Here is a 16,195-nt window from a genome sequence, read left to right on the forward strand (position 1 = left end):
AGGGTTGATGTTATGCACTGTCTCTGGGATTTATATTGGCTGAACTGAAGTTGTTTTCCTTTCACTTTAATATATAAATATATACATTTACACATATTTTACAATGTGTATCTAATGAAACTATAACGGTGTAGGTTTGCATGGTAGAGTTTATAACGTGGAGAAAGTTTATGGTTCACCATGTGTAATATAAAGAAGGGAAAGGAAATACAGGCAGAAAAATTGAAATGGAAAGACGAGAGAGGAAATTAGAGATATTCTTTTCTTGAAAGTGAGTGAAGTCCTGAAAAGGACTGTAAACCAGATGAGATGGGCTGAATATGGCTTGAGTAGCGATAAATTGAGTAGTAGCAGAGTAAACGTCAAGAGTAACCTCTTTTCACTTTTACCTGCTACTACTCAAATCATTGCTACTCAAGCCATATTCAGCCCATCTCATCTGGTTTACAGTCCTTTTCAGAACTCCAATCACTTTCAAGAAAAGAATACCTCTAAATTCCTCTTTTCATCCTTTCTCATCTTTCCAATTCAATTTTTTTCCTGTATTTCCTTTCCCTTCTTCATATTACACATGGTGAACCGTAAACCCTCTCCACGTTTTAACAGTGTAATGGCTAACCCCAATCCCGGGGGGGGTACTCGACCAAAAAAGTAGTAGGTATGTGCCGCGGGCGAGACAAAAAACAGGGGCCTTGGAGCGGGCTGATTGTAAAAAAGAGGGCCCTCGGAACAGGCTTCGGAATTACAAATGTTTGTGAAAACGGGGGTCCTTGGAAAGGGTCGCCTGTGTGTGAGTGCGTATGCATCCATATGGAATGTGCATGGAATGCGCTAGCGCAGTGGCGCTGGTCGGACAGCGCTCTGCGGACATCTTTCACCAAAATTGCGGCTCATTGTAGCAGATCAATGCGGCCGGAACGGCGTAACGGAAAATATGCGAAGCTTTGGAGCAGATTTCTTCTTTTTTCTCGATAAGAAGAAAATGCTATGCTTTGGAGTGGCTTTCTTTGCTCTTTTTCTCAAGACAAAAATGCTATGCCTTGGAACGGCAATTTGAGTGTAAAAATGGGGGTTCCCTCCGCGGCACATACCCACTATGCATTATATACTGAGTGCCCCCCCCCCCCCCGAACCCCAATATGTTCAAGTTTGAATACATTCACTTTGTTTTAAAATGTCTTCTTTTTTATCACATTTAAGAGTTGCTGAATTTGAAGGATGAAGTGAAAAAAAATTATTTTGTGAAATGATGTGAATTTCCACTCCACTCATTAATATTATTTTGAATGCTTTCTATTATGTATTACAATTTCAGTAATTTATCTATTTATTTCATCTGTTTGCTATGAATTTATTTTACTTGTACATAAGAATAACACATTCATTTTAGACATGTCTAGAATCTAGTCATCAGGATGTACCATATTTTTTGTATGATATACACATGCTTTGTAAATGTATGATATTGTAAATTGAATTATCCTGTCTTGGACATTGATACATGCATTGACAAATGCTTCCATCGTGTTGCAATAACTCTCATGAAAAAAATTCTGAATGAGAGAAATCATGATTAAATTATAAAAAATTCACTCTGAAAATTATGAACGAAACTAGAAGTGATGGCATTCTATTTATTAAAGTGTTGAGGGTTTTTTCTTTGGGGGGGGGCAGGAAGGAGGGTGGGGATAGAGTGGGGGTGGGGGCAAGAGCAAGAGAGGTGGGAGAGAGAGAGAGGGGAGAGGGGAAGTGATAGAGAGTGAGAGGAACAAGAGAGGTGGAGAGAGTGCGAGAGAGAAGAGAGTATGTGTAAGTGTTGAGGTTTTCATGTTTTTAGCAGGAAGGACGGGGGAGGGGGCAGAGTGGGGGTGAGAGCAAGAGAGATAGAGAGTGAAGGAGTGAGAGGAACAAGAGAGGTGGAGAGAGAAGAGAGTGTGTGTGGGGATATGTTGGCAAGAGGGGGGGAAAACATACACAACTATCTTTTATTCAAAATTTCCTCAAATTCCATTGATTTGTTTTTATAAATCTTATCTTCCATCTATCAGAACAAACTATATGTAGCGGTGGACTTTCCCTTTTACAAACAATGCATCTAAAATTAAAGAAAGCCTGACTGGAAATACAGAAGGGTGTACAAAACAGCATCAAACTGAACATTTACAACCAAATTGATTCAAAATTGATTTTATTATTGCATAATAGTCGTCACCTCAGCTCAATAATAAAGTGGGTTTTTTGGTATGAGATTACACATCAAATTATTATATAACTTTTCGTTGCAAAATATTCCTTACAGAATCACAAGAAATCAATCAAATGGATTTAGAATAAAGTTTCATGGAATAAGAAATTATCTATTCTGATCTTAAAAGCATTTTTTCTTCAATAGCTGTTCCATTTTGTTTTCCTTTTAAATACCCTGAACAACACAGAAATGAAAACCTTTACATTATCAGTGTTATTAATGATTAAAAATATGCAAACTATGCATTATTTTGCACAACTCTACACAAATAAGTGTAATAAATGGATTCATGTGCAGCATATTTGTTCATTGGTAATACATACTATAAGGTACCAATGTACAATAAAAAAAATAGTAAACAATTTTCATTACAATTACTACCACATGAGAATTCTTATGCACGCAAGTGAAAAGGTAATATCATTTATCTGTGATACGTGTATCCAAATTGCACATGAGGTAATTCACCAGCTACAGCTGGTGTCAATGGCACACAAGATTTGAATGCAGCAAACAGGATTTATTGAACAAATTTAAGATACATTTCAAAAGAAAAAACATGACGAAAATGAATTTATATATTTCCATGATTTCATCCTACATTTAAATTCTATGCAATTTCCACGCTTACATCAAATGCAAGTTTAAAACAGAGAAAGTGAGTTTTGAGATTAAAAAAAAAACCAAAATTTTATCATTTGAATACATGTATCGAAACAACCGACAAGATTAGTTATAGACTTCCATAGTTCAGATCGACTGAAACTTTATTTTCTTTTCATTATCAAAAGGCCAATATGTCACAAGTATCAATTAAGGACGTTCCACAGTTATGTTTGTGCGCATTATGATCTGCGCATAGTTTACACTCTGCGCGCTGACGTCACAATGGATGAACAGGTGATTAATTAGCTGCGGGTATGTGCTGATTTTTCTCATCTTCTGCACTTTAACTGCAGATCCGATGCATTATTTCATGACGCTAAAAAATGGAATTATTCCATGGACCATTCAAAAAAAGATTCTCTACAATTTCAAAATACTTTACTCTGCAGTGTTGCCAAGAATCACGAATATTACCCCGAGTTTGAATAAATGGTAGAGTGGTTTTGATTTTTCCTTCACATACATTGTAGATACAAAGCATTCGGCGCATTTTTGGTGTTTTAAAAAGCACATTTGCTCTAATAAAAATACTGATAGTTTAAAAACAAGCACATGAACCCCTATATTTTACTATTTGTTCCTCTTAGGTATACCTTCCTCTACAACTCTACAAATTTTGGTGAAAATGACATGGATTTTGAATAAAGTGCAGCATTTATTGTACTTTTGTAGTTTGTTACTGAAATTTCACATTTTTTAGATTGGGGTTTTGTTATCTTTTACGCCATTTTTAAGAACTGACAGTGCTGTTAAACTTAAAATTGCAAACAAATAGCACTATAAATATATTCTCCATTCTAACGATACAATTATTAACTCTCTTGCGAAATTTGATGACCTTTTCATGTATTTTGACTGAGTAATAGAGGTTTAAACTCATTGTAGTAATCTTGGGCGGTCTAAAAATGCCAAATTCTTTTGAATGCGCAATTCTTAAGAACATCAATTTGGGTGAACTTTGAAGTTCTATAGCAAAAAATCAAGCACATGGACTTATGTTAATTTTTGCATATTTCGAATATTAAGGTTCTAAAGTATCTATGTGCAAAGTTTGGTGAAAATGACATGGATTTCACTTTAACTGTGGAACGTCCTTAAATGCAGTTAATAACTTTGTCAAGGATTTAAAATAAAAATCATTGACTTGGCTGCTAATCCAATCACAGTTCTCGCTATCGACAATAAACAAAAGTTCCTGGAAGTAGCGCATGGAGTGAATTTCTCATACATGCTATGCACTAGTTGAACAAGAAATTATACTGCTTGTTCAGTGATATGCTATCCGATAACTTCCAGTCTACTCGCACTGTAGCTAGTCTATTTGCATCCGCTTTCGCACCGCGATTTCATTCTCTTCTTACATTTTGCTTCTTGTGTTTTCCCTCTTGCTGTATACTATTCTTCCCTCCAAGCTACTAAGATACATGGGTCACACAAAGTAAATGACATGATCTACATCCAGGAACTTGTGGTTATTGACAATAGCTAGAATTGCAAGTCAGTTATTTATTAAGATATCTACAAAATCACAATACCTGACTCGGCTGCTAATTCAACTATAATTGAAAGATTTTAGGTTAGATAGGATAGCCAGAGCTTCATAACAAAAGCAGTCAATTATTAATTAATTAATTATCTATCTATGATGTCACAATAATGGTAACACTTCCCCTTTTAAGAAGGCTACTGGTAGGCATGCAACACACTGAGATAATGCCTACTTGGTCATAATTTCTCCCATGAAGTTTAAGCATCTACAACCTGAATACACAAATCAACCAGCTTGAAACATCAAGACCACTAGTTCTTTTAAGATCTATTATCTGAAAGATTACCCAACAGACCTTTTCAGGACTACATCACTTGGTGAAATCGGAAAACTTTATAAAATTTATAAAATTAGGGTCTTTCAGTTGAATATCTCCAAGAACTTAAAGCTATCATTTATAAAAGGCATTAAGAGGTAGATCAATTTTGAAAAACTGTACACATGTACATGTCATTGATATTTGTATCAAAACTGCAAATAAAATTTCATAACATCTCCATGAATCTAAAGTCATGACTTTTATTTACATTAAAATACATCTAGATAATTCGGAACATTAACCTACTTTCATTTGAAAATAGTAAAATGGTTATAAACTCATTACCTTAAAGGTTAAATCCACCCCAACAAAAAGATAATTTGAATAAAAAGGAGAATAATCCAACAAGCGTAACACCCAAATTTCCTAAAAAAATAAATGTAAAATAACAAAGTTATGACATTTTAAAGTTTTGCTTGAATTCACAAAACAGTTACATGCACATCCTGGTCGGTAGGCAAATGAGGGAATTGATGACATCACTCACTCTCTTTTGTTTTTCATTATATGAATTATAAAATATTCTTATTTTCTCTTTACTGTTCTGTGAAACAGAGCTTTATTCCTCCATGAACATGTGGAATCACCATTTTTATAATTCAAACAATAAAACATCATCGACTCTCTCATTTGCATGTCACTGAGTTGTGCATATAACTGTTTTGCGAAAAATAAGTGAAAATGTCATAACTTTCTCATTTTTTGTCCGCTTTTTAATTAAATTTTCAGCATTATTGCTTGTATGATATTTGTATTTTGATGAAAATCAACATTTTTCTAGGGTGGATTTGACCTTTAATTTCATCTTTCTAATTGACACTAAAATAATTTTCACGTCCTCGGCTGAAAAAGTGTCATAAAAAAGTGTGACCCTAATTTGCGAACAATCGTTTTGCAAAGCTTTAGAAACAAAATCAAGCAGACAAAAGTAAGATAATTATATCAGATGGAGGTTAAAATGCCATAAAGTCGGTTGGTATCACATTTTACTTACTTATCGAGAGCTCTGCTTGCAAACTGGCGATTTCTTGATGCTTGTCGAGAAGATCAAATTCTCTCGGAGCAGACACAAAAGGTAACAAAATTTGCCGATGTTTTGCCAATATTTTCACACATTGAGATCTTACCTTCAAGAAAATTACCATACTGAGTAATTTTGGGTCGCTTTTTCCGCTGGTGATATAAGTTTTTCTAGATATTAATTAGATATAGAGATATTCGACTGTGCGCAAAATTAGGTAACGCGCGAATTTAGGTCACACCACCATACATGTAATACAGATGAAAAAATATTGGAGTCTACAAGACAAACACTGCATTGGTCATTTGTGATTTATTAATTGGCGCTTCAAATATTGTTTTTTTCCTCATTTCTAAATCGGATTTTTCTCTATAAAAAAAACCCCTCAATGACTTGATCCTCTTACCCTTTCAGACCCTGTTTCACCATGCTTCACTCTCAGTCAATTAAATGCTTTGATTTCACTGTCTTATAACAGTTTATAATTATTCATTGATAACAAGTTTCATGAAACAGGGTGCAGTCTTTGATAATGCAATAATGTGCTTTAAGCCAATCAGGTGCAAGTATTTTAGTAGCTTATAACAAAAAGTGAAAATCAAGATTTATTTCATAACAGGCTTCATTGATGTACATTGTTAAATCTGTGGTCAAACTATGGAAAGCCATGTGTAAAACAAGTCTGTAATTGATTTATCAAAAATTTTGGTACTCATAAATATTAAAGTTAAATTGATGAAGGAAACATAGATTCATTTTTGTCACCATTAAAACAGGAGAACAAAGATCTGGGATGACAGAGTGACAATTAACCTTTGGTTTTACAGATGTACTCATGAAATCAGTTTTTAATGCAACTACTTCCATTTACCTTTAAAATGTGTGGTTTGATTTAGTAGATGTACAGACCTTTGCCTTTGTAAGGATTACTTTGTTTTCTTCTTCTTGGCTTTGAGAGAGACTAAATCACCAATCAGGTTTCGATTCAGTAGCTTTGTTCCACACATCAAGCCGGCATACAGAGCTCCCGCAAAGCCACATGTCATGATATCTTGACCTATGGAGAGAAGAAAAGATATTGTTTGTTCATTTGACCCCTTAATCTTGCATTTTTATTGTAATACATGCATTCACAGGTAACTTAAACATTATTTGGAAATTATCAAGTAACATATAGACTTTACAGGGTGCTACACAACAACCTCCCCCAGCTCTACCCCGTATCACTTTTAATTTCCTATGCTATCACTTGCATTATTTTGTAATTGAAGGTATGTAAGTTTCTTGCAACACCACCTTAGTCTCTCTGTCAATAACAGTCCAGATTTTATCTTCATTTCTATCATTGAGATATGGGATAGGGATGAGTGTCTTTAAGCCTAACACATACTACATGATCTGTTGTGATGCAATTTTTCAGCAAAATAACCTGTCATGAACTAGAAAACAAAAAGAAATCATTTCAGAGAGGTGCCAAATCTAGGGGGGGGGGTCTAACATACTTATTTAATGAAATTGATCTAAAGAATACTTACCAGTAAGGTAAAGGTTAGGAATAGGAGTCTCTGGTCTAAGGTTAGTCCAGGTCTCGGCAGTGAACCTCTCCTTGTTATGGTCTAGTCCATACATCTCACCAGCAGGGGCAGCAAGGTAGTACTTGTTGGACAAAGGAGACCCGGCTTCAAAGTAATCAACCTGAAAGTGTATAAATAACATAAATAACTTGAGCACATCAACGAAATGAAGAGTATATAGAGATGTAAGATGGACTGTAAACCTGCCTGAAATGCTGATTCTTCTCTCCTGCTCTGCAACTCCACGTGCCGTCTCAAGCCAGCCTTCTTCCAACTCTCCAACTACTCCGACGTCCCTCATCTCTTCAACTCAAGCCTCTCTTCTCTTCAGCTACTCAAGCCTTTCTGGTTTAGTCCTTTTAAGGACTGCACTCATTTCCAAAAGTTACTCTACTTTCTAATCTTCCACCTTCTTGCCTCTACATTTCACTCCTTCCTCTATCCACTTTTCTTCATCCTTCTACGACTCGCCACATAGTGTACCATAAACCACTTCTTTGACATGTAGTGGTGTTACATGATTTAAAGTTGAATTAAGAAGACGATTCCAAATATTGAGATATTTACATTAATAGCAACCTTACAACCCCCAAAACACTAAGAGGTGATTCGACCCCCCATTTTCTTTTTTCAAAATAGTGAATTTGAACGATTTATCCCTAACCATTGTCCCTGAGTTCGCTCCTGCAATGCCTACCGAGACGGGTGTTCTTTGAGTGTGACGTCACCGGGGGGTATTCGGTCTCGGTGTAGTAAACAAGGCAGTGCCGCTTTGTGTACTATGCACGTACGCCTTCATGTGGAATAACTGCAGTTGAAGTTGTATCTGCGAGCCATAGAACTTGCAAAGAGGAAATGATTAAAATATTTGTGGCCGTACTATTATTCCAAATATGTAAATTCCCTCAGAATGATACCATAGACCCTAAAGGAATAATTTCAAGGTGAATAATATGAAATTTGATCGAGATCTTCTCACCAGTCGATAACGTAGCAGACGTGTTATTATGACATATTTATCCGCGTGTGACGCGGCTCTTGCAAAAAAACACAGTTGGTTGCGGAATTGCTTTGTGCCGACCGGCCGCCCGCTCCGGCGCAGCTAGCTGTCGAGCTACCGTACCGCATACCTTTCTTGTTGTCTTCAACCATAGATATGTATACTAATTACTATAATATCCCTCTGTCTTCAACTCACTTGCGAATTGCGTTTGTATGTGTGACGGTGACCCCTAGCGTAATTAAATATAGAAAACAACTCAGAAGGCCGAGAAAGAATAATACGTTTGGTTCAAGATTGTTCTGTGGAATGAGCTATGAGTGGAAATGATCCAGAGGATATAAAAGTGGAGTCAAAGACAAAAGAAAAGAAGAAAAAACGCCAGGGGATCGCTGCACGGCCATGAACTAAGTCGACGTACCAGACCATAACAGTACACTCAATGCCTGGGTGTTGTGTCTACTAGTATTATGCGTTCAGCGCGCGCTGAGCGAGAGCTGAGCTAGCCGCCGGAATTACTTTCCAGCTATTCACTTGATTGAACATCGTGATAAAATAAATGAGAAATAGTGAAAATATCATTCAATAACTCACTGTTTGCTATCTTACATCATGATTGAAGAGTTCATGATGGTTATTCATACTGTTTTTTATACAGGGAAAGTAAAGATTTGTACATATCAGTCCTATTTGTTTGATTTGAGTTGCTTTGAAAAAAAATTGTAAAATATCTTTCTCTCTCTGCATAGCATTTCTGTATGACATTCAGGCACCTCTTATACTAAATTCCCCCCGGTGACGTCACACTCCGAGTGGCTTTTCTGTACACTCGTCTCTCGGGCTCTGACAGGTGGCTAATTTCATAGACTTTCAAAGCAAAATATCGAGAAGGCAGAGGATTTTTGTGACATGCTATCTGTTTGAACAACTTATATATACTATATATTGTGTGTAGAACCTATATTTATGGAAACTCACCCCCTTCTTAATTCAACTTTAAACAAAATTTTGATTTTCACTGAAGATGGTGAGTCCCTTGTTCCTCTGACATATGATCTCATAAGAAGCGCAAAAACAGGTCAGCAGTTGTGTATAAAGTCCTGCATAACTTACAAACAGTTTTAGAAAACGACCTCCTGAGCTCCGTAACACAAAGCATAACGATTAATCGTACGCTTGATTTTTACGATTGATTGTACATTGTAGTCAATGCAATCAATCATGAAAATTTGTTCTACGATCATTGCTAAGCTTTGTGTTACGGGCTCCTGGGTAGCATTTCATGAAGAGCTATATCAGTGATTCTCACTGACTAATTCACTTTTAGCCAATCAGATTCAAGGATTTCCAGTAGCTTAAATCACAGAGAAAAATCTTTATGAAATACCCTTGAGGAACTGACCTTGTCCTCGAGTTGTGGGAAGAGATCCAGGACCCGTTCCCACATCTTATCAGCTATACCCTTCTTAATGGCTTCGTAATCAGCGCCTCTATGGTGCATCCGAGTCTTCTCCCATTGTTGAAACCATTCCCAGTTAGCCAAGGTTACCAGAGTGCATGCAGACTTTCCTGTGTAGGTATTAACAAAAAATAGAAAAAGATAATTGAACAGTAGACACTGATTTCATGAGAAAGTCTGTGAAATCAAGATTGTCAATACTGCGTACTTACCAGAGTACCTTTTATCCCATGTGGCACCTTGTTTTGACATTTGATCTGTCCAATTATGTCATAATAGACATTATGCATCGAGGGAGGGCACTATGAGATAATGATGTCACATGCATAAGGTCTATATCAAAAGCACTAATCAATATAAACTCCTCAAAAAAAAATTGGAAATCTGACTTTGATCGATAATCCCTCCTCGGTTTTAGTGAATATTAAAGGAGAATGAAACTCTTGGAGCAAGTTAGCTTTTGTGAAAGCAGAAAAATCAAAGAATAAGATCAACAAAATTTTGAGTAAAATAGGACTAGCAATAGAAGAGTTATGAGCATTTGAATGTCGAGATCACTAATGCTATGGAAATCCTCCCATTGGCAATGCGACCAAGATCTTTGATGTCACAGATGAACAACTCTCCCCTTTTGGACAGTGAAAATATACCCCAAAACATCTCTTTTTGCTCATTCTAATCATATGACAAACGATTCATCAATGATATAATGTTGTGAAACCTTTGTGTTTGTCCTCTCATAAAGAGAACACCTCACCTTGTGATAGACTCTATAAAAGTGAGAATATAAGTGAAATAAGTACTAAAGTAATGAGGGAGTTGTACGTGTGTGACATCACAGATCTTGGTCGCATTGCCAATGGGAGGATCTACATGGCATTAGTGATCTCGACATTCAAATGCTCATAACTTTCTTATTATTTATTCAATCTTCTTCAAACTTTCAACAATATGTTTCTTTGATTTTTCTCTTTGATGTGGATTCAGCTGGTTTCAAGGGTTTCATTCTCCTTTAATGTATAATTGACATCAATGAATAGATAATTTAATTTTCTTTAAAATGATACCCTACATGATATGGTTATGGTTCATATGGAGGTGCAGTGCCTTGAAATGTGGGGCAAGGTCAAAATTCTAAAGTTGCAAAATGACACAATATTTTCAATTCAGACCTCATCCAACACTTTTGAATCCTGCTCTTTTTGTGATGGCATGATCATAATAAACATGGTATCATTTTAAAGAGAATTGAATGATCTTTTGAATGATATCAAATATGCATTGTGTTAAATTGGGAGTTGGGAGAAATTAATGGCCAAACTCACATTTCCAAACTTTTTTGAGGGGTTTAGTATAGCGGGTAGCGTGAATTGCATTTACTTCCACCTACTCACCAGGATACCTCTCATCCCATGTAGAATCCTTGGCCGATGGGAAACTGATGAAGAGCAGCGGAACAGGGGAATTCATGGCTTCTTCGGCAGACAGGTTAGCATACGTCTTGGTGATACCATTCAGATCATTATTAGTGAAGGACCAGTACTGCCTGGCCGGTAGCTTCAGCTCTTCTGTTGATCCTTTGAGTCCCACGAAGACAGAGAAGCCAGCCAAGGCCGTTCGGGTTCCTTTGAATTTGTCCATCAAGTCTGAGGAGTGTAACATAAGGATACAAACATTGTACAATTATATGTAATTGTCAGTCTATTGAAAAACTTATGATTAATTGTAATAATTACATAATATTGACTGGCTATGAGGGAGATACCTTACATATTTCCCGAAATAGTCTTATATTGCCCTGAAAATATATGTAATTGTCAGTCTATTGAAAAACTTAAGATCAATTGTAATAATTACATAATATTGACTGGCTTTGAGGGAGATACCATATATATTTCCAGAAAATAGTCTTATATTGCCCTGAATGATAGCAAAGGACAATATTGGTCTACTGAGGGAAATACAAATTGGTTTCTCTGGAAAATTAAAGTCAGTAAATATTATCATTATTATTACCTGCAGGGCTACAGCTGTTTGATGAATAATTGAAGCTATATTTGTAGCAATATATGTCTGCCTGTTGGTACTTCTAATTTCAGGTTATTTGTGAACTTGATGAAGTAATTCTGGCCAAGTAATTATGTAGTACAGTGTATGCAGCGAATCGTGCAAGGCGCGCACACTCACTATTGTGTACAAAAGACTGGTCCTTGGGTTTGATGAATGGGAATACAAATATTATGGACCAATAATTCATTACAAAAGCGCAATAGGAAAATGACAAATTAGCTGAGGAAGGGTATATGAACATATTGGTCCCTAGTCATAAAGCTGAACCCTGGCTGGGCCATTGGGACATAAATTGTGTTGAGTCAATCAATCAAACAGACAAAATAGGTGTTCATACCTTGTCTCTTAAGCCGACCGCACACCTTACGATCGGTCTGCGACCCGATTTTTGGAATAAAACGTAGTAGAATTCAATGCTAATATTGAAACATGGAATATCTTACTGTGTAATGTTCTAAATCATCGCAGAAATACCTATGATCAAATCTGTGACTATGCTATCATCCTTCTTAGAATAGAACCAAATTTCTTATCTAGTCGCAATGACGTCATAGCAATCGTACGATTGGCTACGATTAGAAACTAATTTGGCCTTTACCCCAAAATAAAGGCTTGCAATCTTTCAAAATGGTTATATTAGTATTCTTTCAATTAATTTTAACCTCAAATAAAATGATATTTTCCATTCACATTTTCAGAAAATTAGCAAAATGCCATTTGTTCCAAAATCGGATCGTGAACAGTCGTAAGGTGTAAGGTGGCCTTTAAGTGCCTCATTCTGGTAATAATTAATTGCACCTCTTTATAGTGTACCTTGTTGGGGTACCATGACATTTGCTCTGGCGACAATTGCTCAGCTATAAATTCCAATTTAATTGGATTTAACACTATACCTTACCCTAACCCTACATCTTAGACGCAACAAATCCCAGAGCAATTGTCGCAGGAGCAAATGTCGTTTCATCCTTACTGGAGGCAGAGCTTGAATGCTGCTGGTAAATATTCTGAACTTGGTTTGAATTTAAATTCTGGTCTAAAGGTCAGGTTTCACTATAGATGGCAGAATGTAACACCAAACAAAAGAAAAAATGTATCACCTCATTTGACACTGAAACTCATTCATGGCTGTCCAGGAAAAATAACTATAAAGGAATCTACACCCTTATAATGCACAAGAAGTTCATAGTAAATGTTCATGACAGGAATAGTTTCTTACAATTTTAAAATCGCATATGAAAATAATGAAATAAATTCACCATGTTTTTTAACAGTCTCTAGGGGGAGCAATTTCTGGTATGTGTTTACGAGGCCTGCATCTGAGATAATGAGAGGAGCATGGATGTCAACATCTCCGGTTGTCCTGGCAACACGAACACCTGAAATAAAAGGAAATATTGAATATCTAATGAACACTTTAACACCATTTTGACTTGAATATTGAAATTTTCCACACTAATCTCTAAATCTCTATCATTCTAAAATTCATTAATTCTTTCATTCATTCATCTGTCCATCCATCCATCCATTATTTCATTCCTTTATTCATCCATTATTTCATTCCTTTATTCATCCATCCATCCATTCACTATTCATTCATTCCTTTATTCATCCATCCATCCAACCATCCATCCATTCTTCCATCCATCCATCCTTCCATCCACCCAACCATCCATCCATCCATCCATCCATCCATCCATCCATTCCCTCACAATTCTGTCACTACCTTTCCTTCTGTTATTCATTCATGATTCCAATCAACTCACCGTATGCTGCACCATCCTTGTCAATGAGGATCTCAGACACTGGAGCCCTGACCAGGACCTTACCCCCAGCCTTCTCAATGACGGGTACGATATGGAAGGCGATCTCACTGGCCCCGCCCCTTGGATAGAAGCCACCATGCACATAGTGATTCATCAACAGTGTGTGCATCATAAGGCTAGCATCCTCAGGTATGGTTCCTAGAAAGCAAAGCAAAATTGATTGGTAGGCACTAGACAGTGACGCCAGAATGTTCTGCTAAGACGAAGAGTTAGGGGTCAAACCAATATTCACCCCTACTTATCTCTGATCACAAAGTTCTGGTATCATTATTCATAGGCTTTTCATTCAATAGCTTGAAAAGCTAGTTCAGATACATGATGATGATGATGTTGTTGATGATGATGACGATGTTAATGGTGATGATAATGGTGGTGATGATGATGGTGATGATGATGATTATGATTAACAGTTTTATACAACACCTTCAATTTGAAAACCAAGGGCTCATCTGTTTTCTTACTTGCATCATTAGAGATATTTTTCTCAGCTAGCTAGGGTCATAAGTATCCCCGAACTGAGAGTACAATCAAGAACAAGTGGAACGCCTCTGGCAGTCTCGCCTGCATTACGCAATTTAATATAGCAGCAGTGCTAACTTTGAAAACTACTATAAAATAATCATTCACAAAAACATCATTCATATAATGACATAATACCATGTTCATTGACCATAAATGACATTTGAACGGAGACTTAAGACTGTCAACTACACCCATGTCCACATTTCATTCACTCTATCCATAAACTTTCAAAGTTATGATGGCACTTCAACAATTACCCCAACATGGCCTAAGTTTATTGACCTTAACTGACCTTTGACTTGGTTTTGTGACCTGAAACTCACAGGGGATGTTCAGTGATGCTTGATTACTCTTATATCCCAAGTTTTATGAACTAGATCCATAAACTTTCAGAGTTAGGATGGTAATTCAACAAATACCCCCAACACGGCCAAAGTTCATTGACCTTTAATGACCTTTGACCATGGTCATGTGACCTGAAACTCGTACAGGATGTTCAGTGATACTTGATTACTCTTATGTCCAAGTTTTATGAACTAGATCCATAAACTTTCAGAGTTAGGATGGTAATTTAACATATACCCCCAACACGGCCAAAGTTCATTGACCTTAAATGACCATTGACCATGGTCATGTGACCTGAAACTCGCACAGGATATTCAGTGGTACTTGATTAACCTAATGTCCAAGTTTCAAGAACTAGATCCATAAATTTTCAAAGTTATGATGGTAATTCATCAAATACCCCCAACTTGGCCAAAGTTCATTGACCCTAAATGACCTTTGACCTTGGTCATGTGACCTGAAACTCAGACAGGATGTTCACTAATACTTCATTAACCTTATGTCCAAGTGTAGGATCTTACTCAAAGTTAGATAACCCTTTTGTTAAAGTCCATGTTTTGTTAAACTCTTTTGTTAAACTCCATGTACAGATGTGGACTGCATACCTTAGTAACTGAACTATAGGCATGATAGGTTGCCTGGTATTTCAACAGGCTGGGTTGTCATAATAAGTAGACTATAGGTTAACAGGTGTGTAGGATGACAGACTCTTTGTGTTACATATTTCTGTTTGGTGTGCTGGCAAGAAAAGCCAAGCCAGCTCACTCTGACTTCTGATTTTGGAGAGGAAGGTCCGATTTGGGGTGTTTCCTAACCAAGGAAAAGGGCGTGTGCCACAGTGCGGGCAGGTTCCTTTCTACTCATGCCGAATTGTAAGTAATGTTTGGTTTATATGGTTTTAATGTTAATACAATTCTTATGCTTAATATGGCATGTCTGTTTTCGGAAAGAAAGATAGATTTACATATATATATTCTGCTCATTTTGTCACCAAATTACATATATTTCTTATCTTACTCCATTCCTCAAAGTGAATACAATTATCCTTTCTAAAATGAACAAAGTTGTATTTTGCTATTTAAGGTCGTACAATTCTGTGTCATTTATAAAAAGCTTGTTTTGCAAATTATGAATATTTCATGTGATACCTCCGGTGAAGGAAACGTATTTTGCAAGTCTGTTAAAGTCAATTATATAATCGATCTACGATTCAGAGAGAAAGTTAATTATATTAGATTTCTCCACACTGTTATGTATTTTTTGACTATCACAAAGCTCATGCTAATAAAAGCTTGTTATTTATTTACTTTGATAATATGACAGCTAATTTCGATAAGCTGACATCTTTGTGAATAGAAAATTGTTAGGGTCTTTGCTGTTAAGTATTTGGTCTATTCCTATTTTAGGCGGCTGTCAACCTAGGGTCAACCTAGGGTTAATGTAGAGTCAACGTACGTAGGTCAGGGTAGCACCTATACCCGCTATGTCAAGGTCATGAGTCACAGAGGAGAATGACTCACTCCAGTCAGCCGAAGCTTCTGTTCGTCGGACTCGACCATAATTCTTCCTAGTTATAGAGCTTCAACTCAACTATGGTCC

The 16,195-nt window shown here is 36.5% G+C and overlaps 1 protein-coding gene across 1 annotated transcript; it reads right to left on the reverse strand.

The window, feature by feature from the left end:
* Positions 1 to 2,171: 2,171 nt before the first annotated feature.
* Positions 2,172 to 13,878, reverse strand: LOC129274206 (all-trans-retinol 13,14-reductase-like). The gene is made up of 6 exons (XM_054911044.2): positions 13,670 to 13,878; positions 13,163 to 13,282; positions 11,231 to 11,482; positions 9,780 to 9,946; positions 7,339 to 7,498; positions 2,172 to 6,860 (listed from the first exon to the last, which is right to left on the reverse strand). The coding sequence occupies exons 1-6, from the start codon at positions 13,839 to 13,841 to the stop codon at positions 6,730 to 6,732; spliced, it is 1,002 nt and encodes a 333-aa protein (XP_054767019.2). The 5' UTR covers positions 13,842 to 13,878; the 3' UTR covers positions 2,172 to 6,729.
* Positions 13,879 to 16,195: the final 2,317 nt, after the last annotated feature.

This window comes from Lytechinus pictus, chromosome 13 (genome assembly GCF_037042905.1).
Source record: "Lytechinus pictus isolate F3 Inbred chromosome 13, Lp3.0, whole genome shotgun sequence".
NCBI classification, from domain to species: Eukaryota; Metazoa; Echinodermata; class Echinoidea; order Temnopleuroida; family Toxopneustidae; genus Lytechinus; species Lytechinus pictus.